The sequence below is a fragment of the Anser cygnoides genome, chromosome 38, assembly GCF_040182565.1.
Source record: "Anser cygnoides isolate HZ-2024a breed goose chromosome 38, Taihu_goose_T2T_genome, whole genome shotgun sequence".
Lineage (NCBI taxonomy): Eukaryota > Metazoa > Chordata > Aves > Anseriformes > Anatidae > Anser > Anser cygnoides.
This window is the reverse complement of record NC_089910.1, coordinates 43,629-67,039: the sequence shown is the minus strand read 5'-3', so window position 1 is coordinate 67,039 and position 23,411 is coordinate 43,629. Positions and strand designations below refer to the sequence as shown.

General features: G+C 49.0%; 3 protein-coding genes across 3 annotated transcripts; 2 read left to right on the top strand and 1 right to left on the bottom strand.

The window, feature by feature from the left end:
* The first annotated feature begins 3,110 nt into the window (after positions 1-3,110).
* On the top strand, positions 3,111-4,073 carry LOC106049139 (olfactory receptor 14A16-like). The gene has a single exon (XM_013201317.3). The coding sequence runs from the start codon at positions 3,111-3,113 to the stop codon at positions 4,071-4,073; it is 963 nt and encodes a 320-aa protein (XP_013056771.3).
* Positions 4,074-12,079: 8,006 nt separating this feature from the next.
* LOC136788524 (olfactory receptor 2AP1-like) lies at positions 12,080-13,265 on the top strand. Its single transcript, XM_066987086.1, has one exon. It carries the CDS (start codon positions 12,273-12,275, stop codon positions 13,263-13,265), a length of 993 nt encoding a protein of 330 aa, XP_066843187.1. The 5' UTR covers positions 12,080-12,272.
* Positions 13,266-21,213: 7,948 nt separating this feature from the next.
* LOC136788495 (olfactory receptor 14C36-like) lies at positions 21,214-22,159 on the bottom strand. Its single transcript, XM_066987049.1, has one exon. It carries the CDS (start codon positions 22,157-22,159, stop codon positions 21,395-21,397), a length of 765 nt encoding a protein of 254 aa, XP_066843150.1. The 3' UTR covers positions 21,214-21,394.
* Positions 22,160-23,411: the final 1,252 nt, after the last annotated feature.

The following is a 23,411-nucleotide window of genomic DNA, read 5'->3' as shown; positions in this document are numbered from 1 at the left end:
GCAATTGGCCTTGTTGAACTTCACGCAGTTGACCTCAGTCCATCTGTCCAGCCTATCCAGATCCTCCTGCAGAGCCTTCCTACCCTCAGGGAGATCGACACACACCTTAACTTGGTGTCATCTTCAAACATACTGAGGGTGCTCTCGATCCCCTCATCAAGATCATCGATAAAGATATTGAAGAGAACTGGCCCCAGTACTGAGCCCTGGAGGACTCCACTAGTGACCGGCCTCCAACTGCTGGTTACTAGTGGAGTCCTTCATTCACCACAACACTTTGGGGCCAGCTAGCCAGTGAGTTTCAAACCCAACAAAGTGTACACCAGTCCAAGCCATGAGCAGAGAATTTCTTCAAGAGAATGCTGTGGGAAAAGGTGTCAAAAGCCTTACTGAAGTCAAGGTAGACCACATCCACAGCCTTTCCATCATCCACTAAGCACATCACTTTGTCATAGAAGGAGATCAGGTATGTTAAGCAGGACCCACCTTTCATAAACCCATTCTGACTGGGCCTGATCACCTGGTTTCCCTGCAAGTGCCGTGTGATGAAACTCTAGATAGCCTGTTCAATAAGCTTCCCTGGCACTGAGGTCAAACTAACAGGCCTATAGTTCCCCGGGTCTACCCTCCGGCCCTTCTTGTAGATGGGCATCACGTTCGCTAGCCGCCAGTTGACAGGGACCTCCCCTGATAGCCAGGACAGATGATAGATGATGGAAAGTGGCTTGGCCAGCTCTTCCGCCAGTTCTCTCAGTACTTGGGTGGATCCCATCTGACCTTACTGACTTGCATACATCTAAGTGCTCTAGCAGGTCACCAACCATTTCCTCGTGGATTATGAGGGCCACATTCTGCTCCCCATCCCCTTCCACCAGATCAGGGGGCTGGGTACCCAGAGAACAACTGGTCTTGCTGCTAAAGACAGAGGCAAAGAAGGCATTAAGGACCTCAGTCTTTTCCTCATCTCTTGTCACTAAGTTTCCCCCAACATCCAGCAAAGGATGGAGATTCTCCTTAGTCCTCCTTTTTGTGTTTATGCATTTATAAAAACATTTTTTGCTATCTTCAACAGCAATAGCCCTTCAGAACTGCCTCCCAAGGGACTCTGCTAACCAGTGTCCTGAACACCTCAAAGTCTGCTTGTAGAACACCTCTCCCTCTCCTCATCCTGGTTTGGCGGTCTATAAGATATCCCCACCAGGATTCCTTCCTTCTTGGCCTTCCCGCTGACCCTAACCCATAAGGACTCAGCATTATCATTCCCAGACTCGAGTTCTACAACATCAAAACACTCTCTAATATAGAGAGCCACACCACCACCCGTTCTGTGCTGCCTGTCTCTTCTAAAGAGCCTATAACCAGTCATTGCAGCACTCCAGTCATGGAAGTGGCCCCACCAGGTTTCAGTGATGGCAACCAGGTCATAGCTAGCCTTTTATTTCTTTCCTATTGAGCAATGCCTACAGCTATATTATATCGGACATGCAATAATAAAATCTCTATGACCCAGAGGAATTTGGCACGTCAAATGTCACTCAAATGTCACTCTGGCATCTCCAATGTCACCTGGTGTCTGCATCTGAACAGCTCCCTCCTGGCCTCTGTCTCCATTCAATGTGCTGGGAGCTGAGACAAGCAGCTGACATACAGCTGCCTGATTTGTGCCCACCTGAACCAAGACAAGAGGAATCCCAACTCCTGTGGGCTTCTGTGAGGCATGGGAGAGGCAGCTAAGCCCCCTTCTAGCCTCTGGACTGCAAATAAAGTATGAGATGCCTGGTTTGACTCAGCTGAAATCCTTCCCTTGGCAGGGGGAGGGAGACCCTTGGGTGGGTGTTCTGCCTGAAACCAGGACATGGAAAGGTGATCCTTGGACATCATACCTCTTCTGAAATGAGGAAGGGCAGTGGTCCCTCTCCAGTGGAGGGAAGGAATATAAATGATTACTTCAGTCTGTTTCAAAGTTGATTCCCCTGAAGGCCCAGGGACTTGTCAAGAGCTCCCTGTGCTGCTGAGCTGGGCTGGGCTCCTGGGCCCAAGGGGAGCTCCTGGCAAGCGGGCAGCGCTGCAGAGAGACAGCTCTGCCCACGAGCAGCTCCTCTGCCCAGCGCAGCAGGGCTGGGGGCACTGCGTGCAGGGGACAAGGGCAGCTGAGAGAAGGGAGGGAGATGTTAAAGGCAGTGTGGAGGGGGGCTGCTGAGAGCTCACTGCAGGAGAAATCTTCCCAGCCCTGAACAGGGTAAGTGTCTGGCTGCAGGGCAGCACAGCTGTTGTTCCTGGTGCCATCTCCAGATTTGCTGGCAAATCCCACAGCCTTTGGGAGCTCTCAGAAGAACTCTCAGAGTTTTTTTGTATAAGAGGGGAGTGAAAACCGCTAGAGCAGGGATTATCTGCCAAAGCTGTCAGAGGGACAGGACATGAGGATTTCTTCTTGCGGTTCTGGCTGCAAGCTGTGCAGCCAGGGTGCAGGCAGGGATGGCCAGGGCTGTGGTGCAGAGAAGGGTCCCTGCTGTGCCCCAGGGGCTGTGTGCCGGGGCAGGGCCTCTGCCGCCTGCCAGGCTCAGCACCCAGCCTGCCTGGGGAGCTGCCCACGGCGCTGTGGGGAGAAGCTGTGATGGAAGCAGCCCCCTGATCAGGGCAGGGCAGGGCAGGGCAGGGTGTTGCTGATGCCCAGAGGCTGGTGCCTGGGGCAGGCTGCTCACAGCTCCACAGCTCCCTGAGGACATCTTTGAGGGAGATTCTTGAGAGGGAAGGCCAATGCCTACGCTACCTGAATGAAAAGCACTCTCTGGAGTACCTGCTTCCATTCTGCTACCATGGAGGACAGGAAGAACAAGGAAAATGGATCATTCCTGCTGCCCTTTACCATGTACCTAAAGGGCAGTACTGACCCTTCCAGAGAGCGAAGTTGATTAGCCTCGTCTCTGTGGCACTCTTAGGAAACCAAGACAAGAGCTCCAGGCAGGAGCATGTATTCTTCCCTGGAAGAGGCAGTGTGTCTTGTTGAGGATGCTTCAGTGAAACCTGGTTTAGGTTTTACTCAGAAAACACTATCTAACATGTCTCTTTAAATTCCTCCATGGAGAGCCAACCATACCCAGAGGCAGCAAATGTCCAACAGCAGCTTCCCCAACGAGTTCCTCCTCCTGCCATTCGCAGACGCGCACGAGCTGCAGCTCCTGCACTTCGGGCTCTTCCTGGCCATCTACCTGGCTGCCCTCCTGGGCAACGGCCTCATCCTCACAGCCATAGCCTGCGACCACCACCTCCACACCCCCATGTACTTCTTCCTCCTCAACCTCGCCTTCGTCGACCTCGGTACTATTACCACCACTGTCCCCAAAGCCATGGCCAACTCCCTTTGGGACACCAGGGCCATTTCCTATGCAGGTTGTGCTACCCAGGTCTTCATGTTTGTTGTCTTTCTCACAGCAGAGTTTTTTCTTCTCACCATCATGGCCTATGACCGCTACATTGCCATCTGCAAACCCCTGCACTATGGGACAATAATGGACAGCAGAACTTGTGTCAAAATGGCAGCAGCTGCCTGGGGCAGTACTTTTCTCTATGCTGTGCTGCACACTGCCAGTACCTTTTCACTTCCCCTCTGCCAAGGCAATGCCCTGGACCAGTTCTTCTGTGAAATTCCACAGATCCTCAAGCTCTCCTGCTCAGATGCCTACCTCAGAGAGGTTGGCCTTCTTGTGGTTAGTGCCTGTTTGTTATTTGCATGTTTTGTTTTCCTTGTGTTGTCCTATGTGCAGATCTTCAGGGCAGTGCTGAGGATCCCCTCGCAGCAGGGACGGCACAAAGCCTTTTCCACGTGCCTCCCTCACCTGGCTGTGGTCTCCCTGTTCATCAGCACTGCAATATTTTCCTACCTGAAGCCCCCCTCCATGTCCTCCTCCTCCCTCAATCTTTTGCTGGCAGTTCTGTACTCGGTGGTGCCTCCAGCAGTGAACCCCCTAATCTACAGCATGAGGAACCAGGAGCTGAAGGATGCAGTGTGGAAAATGATGATGGGATGTTTTTCAGAAGCAGTAAACTGCCTGTCTTCTGCATATCACTCATAAAATAACTTATTAAAGGCGAAGGCATATATAGTGTGCGTTTTCATTTTCTTTTTGCTTTACTTAAATTGTGATATATTTTGTCTATGAAAAAATCCTGTTTCTTCCTCTTCTATTTCTCCCTCTAATGTTTCATGTGACTCTGAGTCTTGGTGTAAACAAGGTTCATTTAAAAGACATATAAAAGGATGGCTCCTGCAGTGACGAGTTTGCCTGGGATCCTTTCTTGGAGACCTGTGGTGGAGCTGCAGGGGGACTTGGCTGTGTGCAGAGGTGGAGGGAAAAAGAATCCTGGCACAGCAGCACTGCCAGGGAGCCAAACAGCTTGGTCTTTCCTAAGTCACCCTCTTTCACCTCCCATGCTCTCCTTCAGAGCCCTTGTGTTGCTGTGAGGACTGATTGCTCTTGTCGCTTGCTCACCATGCTGCTGTGGGGCAGTCCTGTGTCCACAGGCAGGGACAGGCCAGGGGCACTTCTCTAACACAGCTGGCTCCGTATCAGCATCTCCAGCATAAAAGGGGATGTGCTGAGGGCAGTGCCTGAAGGCTCAGCTCTTCTCCCAAAGCTGCTCTCATGGATATTGCAAAGAGATGGACTTGTCGTGGTGGTATGGTCCCCCAGGAAAACAGCTGAATAAAGGAATGCTAGGCATTATGACTTTCACAGCAACAACTTCTCTGTAGAGTTCTCAACTTGTTCCTAAAATATATTTTCAGTTCTTTAATCATTTTTCCACACCAGGGTGGCCATTTGCTTCAGGATGCCCTGGAGTTTCTTAAGGGTGCATGAGGAAGAATGAGTCTGGACATGTGGGAGGCCTTCTGAAGCAGGAGCTGGTTGGCAGGCAGAGTACCTGAGGGATTGTGCAGGGCATCCCCTGCACCCGGTGCTAATGGGGTGTGGGGGGGTGTGGGGGTGGAGAGGGGGAGGGAAGAGGTCTTCAGAGCACAACAGCTCCTTGTGTCCCTGTGGGTGCTGGCTGCGAGGTCACCTGACAGGGTGACACATTTGGGGAGGTCACGGGAAAGCCAGAAGAATAAACATGGGAGACCTGGGGAAGAGAAGAGAGTCTTGGCTAACAGAAAGAAAGATTTTGAAGAGGTGAGAAGGGTTCAGGTAAGGCTGATGCTTCTGCAACACTCACTGGGAAAATATTCATGTTATGTCCTGGCTATATTTCTAACCAGGAACCTGAAAAGTGGATTGAAGGAATCCACTTCTCTAATCTCCAGCCTCAAATCCTACTTTGAAGTCCAGCCCCATCCACATCACCTGTTTTCATTATTTTTAACCTATCGCTCTTGCTAATCCATATACCTTAATCCCTAGCATTAAATTGCCAGCCTTAACAACAACCCCCATGCCATAAAAAAGCATTTAATACATTCCTAACCAAAAATTTAGATGCTACCCTAAACCCTGGCTGGGTACCCAAAGCAGAACACCCAACTATCCCTCTAAGACTCTACCCAGTGCCTAAACCTGGAAGGCAAGATCTAATCCCTAAACTCTATCTTGAACAGCTAATCCTCAAATCTCTCATTCCTACACTCCTATCATGTAAGTGATGGGTTTTGGCCCCATGAGGCTGGGAAGGGCTTAGGATGTCCTGCAGCAATCACTTGGTCTTGGAAGAGGCAGGTGAGGTGACATGGATCTGGTCAGGTCACAGGACTCAAGGGGGAGATGGGTGGGGATGCTCTGCTGAGGTCAGCTGTGCCTCAGGACCTCAGAAGGCAGCAGGAGGCCCATGGCTGTGCAGGTGGGTGTCGGGGCACTTCTGCCTGAGGACCTGAGAAGCCACCTCCAGGCACATGGCTGCTCTATGAGGGTGTCATGTTAGCTGTCTTAAGGAACTGGGGAGCCACTGACATGCAAAGAGTGTAAATCTATTTCAAAGTCACTCCTGCCCTTGTACCTAATAGACCTTGCACATAGGTCTACCCTGTCCACCAGAGAAGCTGAAAGGCCATGAGAAGGTGCATGGGAGTGGGAGATCCCATCTTTCTGAAGTAGCTGCCAGGTCAGCCCTTGACTCCTGGCTGCCAGATGGGCTTTTAGGCTCACATTTACCAGCATCTCTCACAGGCCAGCAGAAGGCACCTGGCTGGCATGGTGCTTGTGTGATGCCCTCTGCTCGAGTACCTGAAATGCCCATGAAGTAGTGGCCTTGACTGTGGGTTGTCAAGTCTCTTGTGCCTGAGTACATGACTGGGGAGCAGCAAGCGTGTGGCTTAGTTGTGTCTTTCTGAGGAGCTGAAAGGCCAGCAGGAAGGACACATGGCCTGGAAGATCATAGTGAGGTTCCTTCCATCTGGTCAGCTGGCAGGCCCCAGGAAGGCTGATGGGTGTGGAACCATGTGTGAAGGATTGTTTCTGAGATGTTGGAACTTTCCTTGTTTACAGGAAACAGCATGTGAATGAAAACCTGCTTCAAAGGGAAGCTTCGGTGATGGGGGTGGACGTGAGAGGGAAGATAAGTGAGTGGAAGGGGTGTGCAATATTGTGTCAGAGGACACCTGAAAGGAATCTATAATCAGTCCATGGGTTTGTGTTTCAGGGCACAGCTGGAGAGGATACAGATGTCAATAAAGGCACAGCAATTCCCATGTGAGTGCCAGGTAGGAAAGCAAGATGGATGTTTGTAGCCTACAGGGAAAAAGGGAAAGGTGTGGGACAGCATAGGACAGACAGTGGTGGCAATGACCAAGGGCACTGGCAAGGCTAGACATAGCCAAGAAAGCCAAAGTCTTGTCCCCTGGGCTATGGCAGGTCTCCCTGCCACCAAGGCCTAGGAGGAGACATTGTTTTTTAACGAGATGATACAACTGGGGCCTCATCTCCTCTTTGCAACTCCTGACAGAGGCCAGGGGATGTCGCACCACTGTCTTTCACTTGGCACTGCGTACCCCACATGCCACTGCCTGAGGAAGAGCCCAGAGCCCCACATGAGGGACAGGACCTCTCTGCCCAGAGCTTCAAGCAAGGCTTGGCCTTTCTGCTTGATGAAACAAAGCCAGCATTTTCTCAGCCTCACAGCCACCTGCACAGGGCCTTGGCCTACCTGTAATCATGGCCTCCAATTACCTGCTCTAAGGAGTCCATGGGGCTTTGTCAGTAATGGCCCTCAGCAGGACCAATCAATGCTTTGAAGGACTTTGGGGTTTGGCTTCTGACTTTGGTTTTCTGAGAGATTTCATCAGTCTCCTCTCAGGAGCTGATGTTGATAAACTTGTCTGCAACTACACCTTGGGCCTTATTAAGGCACAGAAAGCCTTTCTTAAGACACAGAGTCTCTTAAGTAGGTCTGGACAGGTAGGAGAAGTTTGACACTGTACAGACAACCTTGCTCCTCTCCTCCCAGTCTCGCACCATTTCTCTCATTGATCCCCTAGGACTTGCATCACTTCTCCTGACATCAGACTTCTCCACTCAAGTCTGCAGTTGCACCTTGTAGTTCCCTGTCCCAACTCCCTCCTGCTTTCCTTAGAGAACAGGTTGCACACAGGTAGAGAAGGATGATTCTTAATTGCAAGCAAACTAAAATAAAGTATGATAAAGCTTAATAATCAATAAAGCACACTCTCTTAAGTGTTTGCTAGTTCCATGCTGTACCCAATGAAGCTCATCTCCCACAAGTTATAACCACTTTTTTTGTTTGTTTTTTTGTTTTCCCTAGTCTGTAGACATGAAAGATTGTGTAAAAATAAAGTTCAGGAGTTTCCTAAATATACTTCTAGTCTACATATGGAAATGGAAACTTCGGACTCTCTGAAACCCCAAGCAATGACTAGATCATGGAATAGTAGAATCAAAGAATGAAAGAATCTTGGAAAGATTTGTGCTGGAACAGGACTCTAAGATCATCCAATCCAATCCCTCTGTCATGGGCAGGGGCATCTGTCACTACATCAGGTTGTTCAAAGGCCCTTCCAACCTGACTTTGAACACTTCCTGTGATGGGGAATCCACAGCTTCTCTGGGAAATGTTCTAATGTCTAACTACTCTCACTGTAAAAATATCTCCTTATATCCAATCTAAATCAGCTTTTACAGCTCAAAAGCATGATGCCTTGTCTTGTCGCTACAGACCCTCATAAGGCTCTGGGGGGAACTCATTGCAGCTTTCTGTACTTGAAAGGGACTTATAAAAAAGATGGGGAGCAACTCCTTGCTCAATTGGATAATGACAGGACAAAGGGGAGTGGTTTCAAACTAAAAGAGGGGAAATTTAGATTAGAGGTTAGGAGGAAATTCTCCACTCAGAGGGTGGTGAGGCACTGGAACAGGTTGCCCAGAAAGCTTGTGTATGCCTTGTTCATAGAGGTGTTCAAGATGAGGTTAGATGAGGCCCTGGGCAACCTGATCTAATGGGTAGCATCCTTTCCTATTACAGGGGGGTTGGAACTAGATGAGACCCCTTCCAAACCAAGCCATTCTGTGATTCTATGAAAAGGCAGCAATAAGGCAGCAATAAGGCCTCCGTTATTGCTGAAGGCGCCTTCTCTAGGTTAAACAACCCCAACTCTCTCAGCTTTTCTTTGCATGGGAAATCTTCCAGCTCTCTGATCATTTTCATGGCCTTCCTCTTCAGCCACCCTAACAGCTCTATGTCTTTTTTTTGCATTGGGGATCCCAGAGCTGGATGCAGTACTGCTGGTGGGGACTCTCTAGGAAGGAGACAAATAAAGCAGTCACCCCCCTCGACCTGCTGGTCTCTCTTCTTCTCATACAATGCATGATGTTCGCTTTCTGGACTGCAAGTGCACACTGCCAGCTGATAGCCAGATCTTTGTCTTTTGGAGTACACCAGTACAAGTCCCTCTCAGCAGGCAGTCTCACAATCTATTCATCCTCAAATTTATATGGAGAGTGGGGCTTTCAATTACCTAGGTGTAGCACCTTGCACTTGGCGTTGCTGAATTTCAGGAGTTTCTCATGAGTAAACTTGTCAAGTGTGTCTAGGTCCCTCTGGATGGCATTCCTTCCCACTTGCATGTCAGCTGCACCACTCAGCCTGGTGTCAACTGAAAACTTGTTGAGGGTGTACTCAATCTCACTCTCCATGTTGGTAATGATGGTATTAATAGTAGGGCCCTGCATGAACCCTTAAGTGATACCACTCCTTACTGGTTTCCGCTTGGTTCTTAAAACATTGACTATAACTCTTTGGATGAGGCCATTTATTCAATTCTTTTCTCCCTCTAACAGTCAGTCCATCAAACCCGTATTCCTCCAGTTTAATGGAGTGTGTTGTAGGAGACCATATCAAAAGCCTCACACAAGTCCACGTAGATGGCATCGGTAGCTCCTCCCTTATCTGATGACGAACTTTAAAGAATGTAATAAAACCAAGGAAATCTTTTAGATATATAAACGTATGTAATGCTTTTAATTATATATCTATTTCTTGCTATAACATCAAGGAACACACTTAAAATATATAATAGTTTGCTCAGTGCCAGCTGGCAAAATCCTTCCGCCATGGAGAGAGGAGAATTGAAACACAGGGCTGCTTTAGCCCACTGGAGAGCACAATTTTAGTACTCTGTTTCCCAAATTTCAACAAGCACAACCCATGCAGATCTTTGCTGGATGAACTCTTTGGCTGATGAGAATCTTTCTCTGGAGACACAAGACTTTTCTCTGGCCTGCAGCTCATCAGCCGAAGTTTCATCCAGATGAAGCAGCCAGGTGGGAGGCAAGAAGAGGAAAGGAGCTTCTCTCCATCCCCACCATGGACAATGGCCCAGATGAAACATAGACAAACATGTTTCCAAAGCAGTGAGCTGATGCAGCCCACTGAGACCTTCTATGGCAATGCAATTATCTGGGATGGGTGGAGTCCAGCTGGAGGAGAGGTATCATGCAGATGAGAGTCTGTGAATAAAAATGGATGGGATAGCCTGGACAATGGTTTCTGGGGACATTTCTGGTGCCTCTGGGTATCTGAAACCTCTGCATGGATCAGAAGAGCATGACATAGGCCTTTAAGGTGACTGTCCCTCATTGACAGTGGCTGCAGGATGTAGAAAAGACAGGGACCGGGACAGCTGCTGTGCACTGCCTCCCAGAGTGCTGACAAAAGAGTGCTCCTCATCCCTGAGTATCACCACCAGGATAAGGAGTTCATGTATCAGGCTTGGATGTGAACCCCGTGCACCTACATTTCAGTGTGAGGCTCCTGAGACAGATGGGGATCCATATCTCTTGTCCTTAGCAGCAGTAGCACAAACAGCTGTGCCCAGTGGGTCTCCCCAGCCTGCATTTCCAGTCAGAGCAGAGGTAGCTTTTAAACTAAAAGAGGGTAGATTTAGATTGGATATTCAGAAGAAATTATTTTCTCTGAGGGTGGTGAGGCACTAGAACTGATTGATCAGAGGAGGTGTGGGTGCCTTACCCCTGGAATTCATCAAGACCAGGTTGGATGGGGCTTTGAGTAACCTGGTCTAGTGGAAGTTGTCCCTGCCTATAGCAGGGCAATTGGAAATAGATGATCTTTAAGGTCCCTTCAAACCCAAATCTTTTTGTTTTTGTGATTCTGTGATTGATGTGACTGACCGGACTTGTTTCCTATCAGTGCCTCCCATTCTTATTTTACCTCATTGCATGGGAAATGGTCTTTGATCAGATCCCCTCAGGGCTTAGCTGATTGTCAGGGCTAAACCACAACATATTGCTGTTGGTGACTGGGCTTGAGCTTTTGCTAAAACAATTACAGCTAATGGGTTAATCTCAACAAGTTTTCCAGATGAAGCCAGTGCAGAGATTTCCCTTTGCCAGTCTAGAGGCAAAGAGCAAGGAGGGCCACTTGGGGTCTAAGAGCAGCCCAAGTCCCAGGCTGAAATGTCCATGCAAACATGGAGTACTCCCTGTTTCTGAGCTTCCCATTTTACTGCCTAAGTGGACCCATTCTGTCCTGGGACAGGTTCTGAGGGGACAATACAGCCCACAGAGAAACCACTTCACGGCTTCTAACCCATCATCTCCTCCTCCACCTTTACGTTTTGAGGTGTTCTCTTTTTGTAGTCATCTGCTGTGATCCTTTCTATGTCTAAACACATAGGGAAAGGTGAAGGGGAAAATTTCCATCTTTATTAAATAAATTTCTCTTGTGTTTTTTGTTTTAGTTTTCTTTATGTTCCTGTTAGAGGAGTAGTTTGATTTACAGAAGAGAATAATTTACTAAAATAATCAGAGACTTGAGACTTGAGTAAAGAGTTTCATCTACTTCACTCCTGGTGCCTGTGAGAACTTGTTCTCCCAAGGCTCCCCCAACAGTCAATGGAGACAAGAGAAAGTGCTCGTGGCTGGGTCGTCCCAGACTAGAACTGCCATGCGAAATAAAGGTGAGGGATCTCTTTCAGATGCTCTTCTCTCTCTCAGCATTGACAGGATGGGAGTAAGGTAAATTGCTCAGCCTCCAGGATATGACTTTTAGACAACTGAAATATAAGCCTACACAATAGTACTTGGCACTTTGCTTTTTTTAGGCGCTTCCTCTTTGTACAACAAGGACCATCCTTAAACTTTTGAAGATGACAAGATTTTTCCAGCTCTCAGAAAAGTAAGGCATTTAGGTGAGGACATTTGATAGTAAGAGAGAAGAGCAACTGTTTGGAAACAACTGCATTTTGGCACAGAATGAGGTCAGATGAGATTGTGTGACAGATCCGTTTCCACTGACCTGGTGGGACCATATGAATTTTGGCCTTAATTAAGAGTACTAAAAAATGTAAGCCACACTTGGTCCCTATTTTCCCTCTTTCCTAAAGAAACAAGGGAAGATGACATAGAAGTAATCAGGGCATTACAAAAGATGTACTTGAAATTTTCTTATTTTGAAATCAAGCAAGGGATCCCCAGATGTTGCTAGTCCAAAAAGGCAAGTACTGAAGAGGAGAGAGAATAACTTTCAATGTACATATTCGAATTGATGGTTTAGCACCTATGTTATAGAAGGTATTTGCGCAGTACATGAGATTTCCTTTTGAAACATTGTTATGATGGATGTTTGCAATTGTTCTGAGTGAATGTGGACTTTCCCAGGAACGGGGTGCAATCACTAACAACCCCTTGTTAGCCCTGTGTTCTTGAGAAAGAATCATTTGTGGCTGATGGACAAAGTTGGAAAGAAGACAAGAAATTCCCAGAGTACTCTAGCTGATATGTGAAACAGAAAAGGCAGTATCTCTCTGTTGTATGGGAAGCCTGCAAGCAAGGAAAGAGAGAAGGAAGGAGATAGCCTTCTGTCCAGACCATGAAATTACTGTACTCGGTTTTGCCATGTTCCTGCCTCAGCAGGATGAATGGAAATTGGGCATGGGAACAGACAATGGAACTGTCATTTCTGAATTCATCCTCTCAGGCTTCTCAGGGCTTGATCAAAGGCTACAGCTATTTCTCTGCCTGCTCCTTCTACTCATGTACCTGACAACGGTGATGGGGAATGCAGCCATCATTTTGCTGGTGTGTGTGGATAACCGCCTGCAAACCCCCACGTACTTTTTCATTGGCAACCTGGCATTCCTGGAAATCTGGTTTACGTCCTCCACAAGCTCCAAACTGTTGGTGATTCTGAGCTCTGGCAGGAGAACAATCTCAGTAGGTGGCTGCTTTGCCCAGTCCTCTTTCTATTTTGCCCTGGGTGCTGCAGAGTTTGCTCTCCTTGTTGTCATGTCCTTTGACCGTTACGTTGCCATCTGCCAGCCTTTGCGCTATGCTGCCATCATGAAGCATCGGCTCTGCATCCACCTGGTTGCTGCTGTTTGGGTCACGGGCTTCACATTCTTGAGTTACCACTTGGTGCTGCTCTCCAAGCTCACTTTCTGTGGTTTGAACAAGATTGAGCATTTTTTTTGTGACAACACCCCCTTATTCCAACTGTCCTGCTCTGACACCAGCCTGCTTTGGAAAATAGACTCGATTTTCATATTGTTTATCGTGCTGTCTTCCTTGTGTTTAACTCTGGCATCTTACACAAGCATCTTTCTCTGTATTCTACAAATGCCAGCAGCCTCTGGGAGGAAAAAAGCTTTTGCTACATGTTCTTCCCATCTCACCACCTTGGCCATTGCCTATGGAAGCTGCATTGCTCTCTACGCACGTCCCACAGGACATGTTTCTTTGGAGACCAACAGAAGTGTAGCTTTGCTGAACACTGTCCTGTACCCATTCTTAAACCCAATCATCTAAAGTCTTAGAAACAAGGCTGTGATGCTGGCTCTGAAGGAAGTCATTGCCCGTGCAATAGCACAACTTTTCCCCTAATCGTGATGCATTTCTGAAGAGCAATTTGAGTTCTCTCCTGCCATATCTTACGTAATACCACCATCACTGTTGTGGTTTAACCCGGCTGGCAGCTAAACACCACACAGCCGTTCACTCACCCTCCCCCCTCCTTCTCTGGGATGGGGGAGAGAAACGGGAAAGTGAAGCCTGTGAGTTGAGATAAAGACAGTTTATTAAGACAGGAATATAATAATAACAATAATAATAATAATAGTGATAATGATAATAGTATTAATAATAATAATGTGTAAGAAACAAGTGATGCACAATGCAATTGCTCACCACCCGCTGACCGATGCCCAGCCTATCCCCGAGCAGCCGCCCCCCCCCGGCCCCAGCCACCCCTATATATTTTTTAGCATGACGTCAGATGGTATGGAATACCCCTTTGGCCAGTTTGGGTCAGCTGTCCTGGGTCTGTCCCCTCCCAGCTCCTGCTGCACCCCTAGCCTGCTCGCTGGCAGGACAGAGCGAGAAGCCGAAAAGTCCTTGGCCTGGTGTAAGCACTGCTCTGCAACAATTAAAACATCAGCATGTTATCAGCGCTCTTCTCATCCTAATTCAAAACATAGCACCCTACCAGCTACTATGAGGAAAAATTAACTCTGTCCTAGCTGGAACCAGGACAATCACATATATGTGACCTCCACATGAAGATGCCTCTGGAGGTTTATGTTCCTTCTGGATTGTGTTAGGCTGCATAAGAAGCACATCTGCATGCAAAAGGAAGGCCCAGGGAAGCGGTGGCAGAACGAGTAATTCAGTTCATGCCCTGCCCTGGCTGCTTCCAGGCCCAGCACAGGAGAGCCCCCAGCTCAACAAGAGCCCATCTCCATGAGCCCAGAAGAGCACAAAGCACAATGGCAGGTGGGAACCCAAGTCACAGGCTCCTGCGGAACCAAGATCTTGTCCCAGCTCCTTCCAGGACTGCCTTGGGTAGACCACCACCCCGATGTCCAGGAAGGAAACCCATGAAGATGAGCCACTGGCAGCAGCTCTCTGCATCACAATATACTAAGAGGGTTGCTGCCAAGGGCTGTAGGGACACATTGTGTGTGTACATGGGGCTGAGTGCAGCAACTGGACTAGAACCAGGGTGTCAGAGGGCCTGTTCAGATGCCCTCAAGTGGAGAGAATGGGAGCCAGGGACATGTCCTGGGGAGGCTGAGTGTCTGAGCCCAGCTGCTGGAGGGATCCACCTTGCACACACACACAAGCATGCACGCATACACAAAACCACTTTACGTTTCCCACTAATGTGTCTCTGTCCTGCTCAGCCGGAGAGGCTTGTGTGTGTGTCTTCCAGGAGTATATGCTCTGCCCTGCTCGGGTTGAACCCAGGGACATGGAGATGCAGCAGCCTCAGCTCTCTCGGGCTGCCAGAGTGTGTGCCTGCTGGGCACAAAACCATCTCTGTATATGACATAGGTGCAGCAAGGCTGAAAGGAGTGGGAAGACAAAAGGGCAAGAGAAAACTGACCGAAGTGCAGTTTATTGCCAGCACAGGTGAGATTTACTGCCAAAAAATAAATGGATTAAGAGGAAAAAGTACCAGGAAAAGAGAGAACCTGAATATTGAAGTGGAAGAGATCTGAGCCATGAAAACAGATTACTAATGTCAACTGTCCTGCTGTACAGGTCAAACCCAGGATGCTGAGAAACAGATAGGAGCCCTGAAAGCACAGTATGAAAAAGATAGAAGGATATTAAAAACTAGAAAGGCACCGTATCTTCAAGCTTCAAAACTCTTGCAAAAGCTGCAGATATTCAATGTGGTGGTCAAAACCTTAAATTAAGATGGAAAACTGAAGGAAAAGAGACAGTTCAGGCTTAAGACTTGAACATAACTTTTAGAGCTCTTAAGAGAAGCGATCCCATCTCTCCTGCATAACTTTTGGAAAAGTACTCTAAAAGTATAATAAATTGGATCTCCTGTATAGGTTTGTATTGTGTTTTGTATTTGATTGTATTTTGTTTTAAGGCAAAACTGATTTTCAGAAGGATTCGGATTATTCTCTTTGTTTCCTCAAAAACTTCTGCTCCTGTGTCATCTCACACTACATTATCATCAATATAGTGCAGGTATTCAGGATCTTCCCCCTGTTCAGTGCAGTCTGGATCAGTCCATGGCAAATGGTAGAGCTGTGTTTCCACCCCTGGAACAGTCAATTCCAGGTGGATTGGATGGCCCTACAAGGTAAAGCAAACTCTCTCTTTCACTCTGATATCAAAGAGATTGAGAAAAAACACATTAGTGATATCACTCGTATCGTACTGCTTGGCTTTCTGTGATTCAAGTTCGTATGGAAGTTCTACCATGTCTGGCACTGCAGCACTCAGTGGTGGCATGATTTCATTCAGGCCATGATAGTCCACTGTTAGTCTCCACTCTCCCTCAGCCATTCACACTGGCCATATGGGACTATTAAAGGGTGAGCAAGTCTTGCTGCTGATCACCTGTTGTGATTTAACCCGGCTGGCAGCTAAACACCACACAGCCGTTCGCTCACCCACCCCCCTCCCTCTCTGGGATGGGGAAGAGAAACAGGAAAGTGAAGCCTATGGGTTGAGATAAAGACAGTTTATTAAGACAGGAAAATAATAATAATAATAGTACTAATAATAATAATGTGTACGAAACAAGTGATGCACAATGCAATTGCTCACCACCCGCTGACAGATGCCCAGCCTATCCCTGAGGAGTTGCCCCCCCACCCCAGCTAGCCACCCCTATATATTGTTTAGCATGACATCAGATGGTATGGAATACCCCTTTGGCCAGTTTGGGTCAGCTGTCCTGGGTGTGTCCCCTCCCAGCTCCTGCTGCACCCCTAGCTTGCCCGCTGGCAGGACAGAGCAAGAAGCTGAAAAGTCCTTGGCTTAGTGTAAGCGCTGCTCTGTAACAATTAAAACATCGGCATGTTATCAGCACTCTTCTCATCCTAATCCAAAACATAGCACCCTACCAGCTACTAGGAGGAAAATTAACTCTATCTTAGCTGTAACCAGAACATCACCTCTTGGCTCTCCACTTCAACCAGCTCATGGATGGGAATCAGGGAATCTCAGTTAGTGAGATGTTGCCACCAGTGCACCACTGGGGTAGCCATCAGTACCTGCTGTTCTTTGATCCTCATCAACTCCACAAAGGAATGGTCCTGAGAGGGACCAGGTCAAGGCAGACAGCTATTTAATGTCTTCCATCTCCAAGGAATATGCCAAAAACCCACTGGAACCCTTTTGGATCTTTGAAGTACCCTCCCTCATCCTATTCCAAGGATGCATGGAGCCTCCAGGCCAGTCCCAATGGGGTCCTTTTGCCACTCCTTCCCAGTGAGACTCACTTCAGCCTCCAATACAGTTACCAGCTGGGAACCCCCTGTCACTCCAGAAATACAAATAGGTTCTGCCCCTTTATAGCTTGATGCCGTTAGGATACACTTTGCACTGGTGTCCATTAGAGCCTTATACTCTTGTGGATCTGATGTGTCAGGCCATCAAATCCACACAGTCCAATAAAGCTGGTTGTCCCTCCACCTAGCTGGAGGCAGGGCCCTTCTAGTTCTGGTCATGGTATTCATGGAAATAGGAGCAGCAATTTTCCTGGAAGAACCCCCGTTTTGTGATTGTTTTTCCTTGCAACACACGTACCCGTGCCTCTAGGGTCGAGGTAGATTTCCCATCCCCTTTTCTCATTTCCTCGACATGGTCACATAGGGAAAAATCACAGGGTGGCATAGCATGTGTATCCACCATATCCCCTTTCTTGAGCAGACGGATGCTTACTCCTAATAGTTGAGATATTGGTTCATGCAGGTGTGGAGGAAGGAATACTCTTTTTAAGTTGGTGGACCTTTTGGGAAAGTTTCTCCACAGCCAAGACTCAGGCCTATAATGAAGAAGGAACATTTGCCATGACGAAGTTGCATCTAAAGGGATCTATTTTCTGCTAGAGTTATTTGCACAAGAGAAGTCTTAGAAAAAGAGACAGAAAAGAATGAACACGGTTAAGGAGTTGACTAAAGCTTGTTGGACTTTTGGGAGACGGGGAAATTCTTTAATTCCCTGAAGCTCATGGAGGAGCCAGGTAGTTGAGAAGTATCTGACTGAAGAAAAAGCAAGGGGAGGGAGAAATCTGGAGAGCAATTGGAACGGCACATATCCAGGTAGTCTACTGAAAAGACGCCCTTAGCCATGGTCATTTATTCAGGGGAGCCAACAGCACCTGAAAGATGAGGCAGATTAAAAATGTAGCAGGGTTGAGCAGAGGTCGTGGAAGTACAGGGGAAAAATCAATATTTCTCCACCTGCAATTAGTGCGCTTCCTGGAAATTGACGTTCTTCCATGGTGGGTAAACATCGCTGTATTATTAAAGGCACTCAATTAGTTCAGCTGATGAAAATGTTCATATGTTTTTAAAATGTTGAGAAGGTTATTCATGGTTCCAGGCAGACCTTGGATGTCTGACCAGAGACATGCAGTGCCTGTTTCCAAAGCAACACTGTACATGAAGTGTTTGCCCAGGACTGGTCGCTGTCACGGAGGATCTGTGGGAGACCAGATCCTGCTGGAGCTGCAGGTGGAAGCTGGTCAGGGGTGCCAGGGTATGGGCACTGGCAGGAGGTGTCTGTGATCCTGTAGCTGAAGGCATTTGTGTCCCCCATAGAACCCCAGTTCTGGGAAACACTGACCTCTAACAAGAAAGAAAGAAATTAACAAACAAAACTCCAATAGACACAGAATCCCCTCAATGACTACTGTATTAAACCAAGAGAACCCCTCCCCCCTCCCAAGAATTGTAGAATATGCAAAGTGTGCGGACACATTTTCTTAGATTTAGATCTTTCAGTTCCTTGTTTCGTTTTTACTGATATTAATTGATATCAATTGGCATCTTTCAGGCCTAGAGCTTGAAAGAAAAAGATGGATAGGAGTCTTGCACAGAGCCTGGTACCCCCAGGCAACCAGAATTCACTCAGAGCTGACTTTTATTGAACACAGCAAGAATTTAATGGTAGCCATATATCAGCTTGAGCTGGGTGCTTCCAAGGAGGGACCTTGCTCAAAGCTTTCCCTGGCTTCTCCTACCTGTACAAGCTTAATTTCCTCTGCTAGAGTCCAATCAGTTCTTAACATGTACACGTTATGTTCCTTCAGACTGGTGGTTCTCTGTTGCAGGGCAGGATGGCTGATGTTATCTCCCAGGGCAGGCTCCCCTCTGGCACCTCCATGGTCAGCACATCCCCCGTCCCTCATCGGTGCCACCCAGAGCCCCACACAATGCCGCTCACTGTTGCTCAGTCACCACTACATGCCACGTTCAGGCAAGGCAGAGCTCATGCTATGGCCTGAGGCTTCACTACGTTTCCTCTACTAATGTCAGACAATAGATAGCCCAGCTCCTGCCATATCAGTGGCTTCTTTCCCTTTCAATGAGCTCCTCTTAGGTCCTGGCAGGTTCCAGGAGATCCCCTTCAGCCCTCCCTGCCCCAGGCTGGACAAGCCCGGCTCTCCCAGCCTCTCCTCAGAGGTGAAGTGCTCTGGGCCCCAACCATCCTGGCAGCCCCTCCCAAACCCACTCCAGCTTGCTGACATCTTCCCTGGCTTTGGGATTTAAAATCTGGATGCAGTATTCTGGATAATGCCCTGCCTCCATCTCCTGGCCAGGGTCCTGCTCACACAGCCCAGGACGCTGCTGGCCTCCCTTGCAGCCAGGGCACTTGTCTGCCTCCTGCCCAGTCCCTTGCACACCAAGACCTTTCCCATGGGGCTGCTCCCCACCAGGCAGCCCCCAGCCTGTGTCTTTGCCGAGGTTAGTCCCCTGCAGGGGCAGAAACTGGCATTTATCCTGTGGGATTTCATGAAATTTCTGTCCATCCCTGTTCTCCTCTTCCTTGGTCCCTCTCCTGAAGCACAGAGGACTGAAGACCTGTGGAGTGAGAAGTGAAAACTAAGGCAAAGAAGGCACTGAGTGCCTCCAGACCCATCAGGGTCTGCTCTTATGTAGTCACCCCCCCCTTTCAACAGCAGCCCTGCTTTTGTCTTGTCCATGCTTGGGCTCTAATGCAGTCACTGAAGCTTGGATTTTTACTCTTGACTTTTACTGCAGCTACAAGCTCTAGGTGAGCACTGCCTTTCCCCCAATCATACCTGCATAACAAAGGAATCGTCCATTAATTCCTTGTTTATCCCCTTCCTTTCTGTCACCTCTTGGCAGAGGCTTCATGGCCCATGTCTGGGTTCTGTCCGTGCACCAGCCCAGCCCTGTTGCCCTGTACATGGTCCCATGGCCCCATTGTTCAGACACAGCACAGGGAAGGGTGTGTTCAGGGTGGGCAATGGTCCCCCAGCATGATCCCCACTGCAGCCCTTGCTGCCCTCTCCCTATGGCTCTCCCCTTCCCCCTGTGCCTGGAGCCTGCCTTGCCCAGACATTGTCCCACAGGGGGCTTCACAGACATCCCTCCTCTGGGGTCTGAAGGGGTCTCGTCCAGGGAAGAGGTTGTACAGGGCTTGCCATTGCCCTGACACTGGCACCTTCTGGTGACACTGGCACTGCCACCTTCCCATGCTAATCATTCCACCAATGGCCCAGACTGGTCACCTGCCTCCTGCACTTGCATGTTACTCCTGTCCACGAGTCCTGGCTCTGCACCACAAATCCCCTGCTGTGAGTCCTCACCCAGCACGGCCAGACAACTCAGACAAAACCTGAGTTTTCCTCTGGCAGGACAGGACCACCCACTCCTGTCCCCTCCCTGTGCTCCCTGCAGTGCCCAGAGCTGGTGGTGATGCTCTGCAGAGTGAGGGTCCTAGTTTAAAACCATTTCCTCTTGTCCTGTCAATTATGGCCTGAGGAAAATGTTGTTCTCCATCTTTTTTATAAGCCCCCTTTAAGCACTGAAAAGCTTCAGTGAGGTCACCCCAGAGCCTTCTATTCTCCAGGCTGAACAGCCCCAGCTCTCTCAGCCTTTCTTCACAGGAGATGTGTTCCAGCCCTCTGATCAGCTATGTGGCCCTCCTCTGGACCTGCTCTAACAGATCAACATCCTTCTTGTGCTGGAGACCCCACACTCCAAATGAGGCCTCACAAGGACAGACCAGAGGGGCACAATCACCTCCCTTGACCTGCTGGCCACTCCTCTGTTGATGCAGCCCAGGGTGCATTTTGTCTCCTGGGCTGCAAGTGCACACTGCTAGCTCATGTCAAACTTTTTGTCCACCAGAACCTACAAGTCCTTCTCAGCAGGGCTGCTCTCAATGAGTTCTTCTCCCAGTCTGTACTCCTGTCTGGGATTGCCCCAGCCCAGTACACTTAGACTTGTTGAACATCATTAGCTTCACATGGGTGCATTTCTCAAGCTGTCCAGGTCCCTTTGGACGGCATCCCTTCCTTCTGCTCTATCAACTGCACCACTCAGCTTGGTATCATCTGCAAACTTGTTGAGGGTGCACGTAATCCCACTGTCTATGTCAATGATAAAAATATTAAACAGTACTGGTCCCAAGACAGGCTCCCGAGGGAAACCACTCATCACTAACCTCCACCTGGACATGGAGCCATTGAGAGCAATTTCATAGAGCAATGTCCTCCCCCTCAAGATAAAACAATTTCTTCAACCTCTTCCTGACCTCAGATTTGGAAGAAGAACCCAACGTCCAGGCACCAGCAGTGAGGAAATCCCCTTTTATTAATGAGATGTGACAGAGCTGTACCATAACACTAGACACATACGCAAGCATCTCTGGATACGACAGAGTGGGTTCAGGCCTCTGCAGAACTGGAGTGAATGCAGGTATTTCTGGACAAACAAGATCATCACAGACAAAAAGCTCAAAGACCAGGAGTTTCCTGAGACCAATTGGAATTCCCTTGTGAAGAGACATGGGAGTCAGTGTCCATAGGGGTGTTCAAGGAAACGCTGGACCTGGTGCTTAGGGACAAGGTTTAGTGTGTGTCATTGGTAGTAGGGCAATGGTTGGACCAGATGATCTTGGAGGTCTTTTCCAACCTTAATGCTTCTATGGGGAGCTTATTGCCGCTGAAGGACTACTGCATGAGTAAGCTTCGTCAGTGCATCTTTGAGCTCCTTGTTCCTCATGCTATAGATGAGGGGGTTCACTGCTGGAGGCACCACCGAGTACAGAACTGTCACCACCAGGTCAAGGGTTGGGGAGGAGATGGAAGGGGGTTTCAGGTAGACAAACATGCCAGTGCAGGAACAGATGGAGATGACAACCAAGTGAGGAAGGCATGTGGAAAAGGCTTTGTGCCGGCCCGGCTCAGAGGGCATCCTCAGCACTGATCTGATGATCTCCATGTAGGAGAAAAGAATGAAAACAAAACATCCTGAGGCTAAGGACAAACTAATCACAAGAAGGCCAGCTTCTCTGAGGTAGGCATCTGAGCAGGAGAGCTTGAGGATCTGCGGAATTTCACAGAACTGGTCCAGGGCATTGCCTTGGCAGAGTGGGAGGGAAAAGGTATTGGAAGTGTGCAGGACAGCATTGAAAAAGCCACTGCCCCAGGCAGCTGCTGCCATGTTGACACAAGTCCTGCTGGTCATTATTGTCCCATAGTGCAGGGGTTTGCAGATGGCAATATAGCGGTCATAGGCCATGATCGTGAGAAGACAATACTCTCCTCCAATCAAGAAGAAAAAGAAAAGGACCTGGGTGGCACATCCTGAGTAGGAGATGGCTGTGGTGTCCCAGAGGGAATTGGCCATGGCTTTGGGAACAGTGGTGGTAATAGTGCCCAGGTCAAGGAGGGCGAGGTTGAGGAGGAAGAAGTACATGGGGGTGTGGAGGTGGTGGTTGCAGGCTACGGCGGTGAGGATGAGGCCGTTGCCCAGGAGGGCAGCCAGGTAGATGCCCAGGAAGAGCCCGAAGTGCAGGAGCTGCAGCTCGCGCGTGTCTGCGAATGGCAGGAGGAGGAACTCGTTGGGGAAGCTGCTGTTGGACATTTGCTGCCTCCAGGCAGGGTTGCCTGTCCAAGGAGGGAAAAACAGACAGTGAGGACAGGGTCTCTGAACAAAATCCACTCTGTTTCTCACAGACTCCTTGAACACTCACTTTCATTCTCCCCAGATCCAGATGGCGTACTTCCTGCTCCCAGGCTGGCACTCTGACCTGTTCTGGGTGAGTGCACTCTAAGAAAAACAATTCTCTGCCTGGGGGATCCTTCACAGGATGCTGAGTGCCAACATCTGATCCTCAGTTTATCCCCACCCTGTTGCCCCAAACAGCTGACATACCCAATGGCCCCAGTGTAAGAGAAAGAGCAACACAGAGAGGTGGAGGGAAAAAGACAAGCACTATGACCGAGAGAGGGGAGGGACAGATGAACAAGCAGAAAGGGGTCACCCTGCCCAGCCATGCCTGCTGCCTGCCAGCCATCACCATGGCAGAACAGCGGCTCTCAGCCCTTTGCCGGGCAGTGGGACAGGGCACATAACTGGAGAGGCAGACCTTCCTTCTTCTGGGGCTCTGGCTATCCAGGAGGCAGCTCCTGCCTGGGTTCCTGCAAGCTAGGAGGGCAAAGGCTCTGCAGGGTGGGAGAGGAGAGTTGAGTGGAGTTGCTCAGGGATGGCACCTGCACTACAGGGGATGGCAGGAGGTTCCTGTCTATCCTCTGCAGCAGGGTTTCCCTTTGCAGTTCCCTTTCTTCCTGCCCATTTCTGCTGCCTGCAGGAGTCTTTTCCAGGAGCTGCTTTTCTGTCCCCACGTCTGTGCCCTGCCAGTGCTCACACACCCCGTCCCATCTGCTGTGTGCTCAGCTCTGCCCTGCACCCTCTCAGTGTGTGCAGGTGCTGAAGAGCAGGTCACACAAGCCCTGATGAAACTGGGAAGGTGATGCTGCTGCCTTCTGAAGGCTTGTGGGTGCTGAAGTCCCTTTCTGAGGTTCTTCTTAAAATTTGGGGTGACAGAAACTCAAAATCTTCTCTAGTCTGTACAGCTCTGTTTCCATTCCTATCCTGATGAACCAAAGAAAGCAGAAAGCAGAGCTTCAGGAAAGCCCAGACTGCAGCAAGCAGCTTTAGCCTCGAC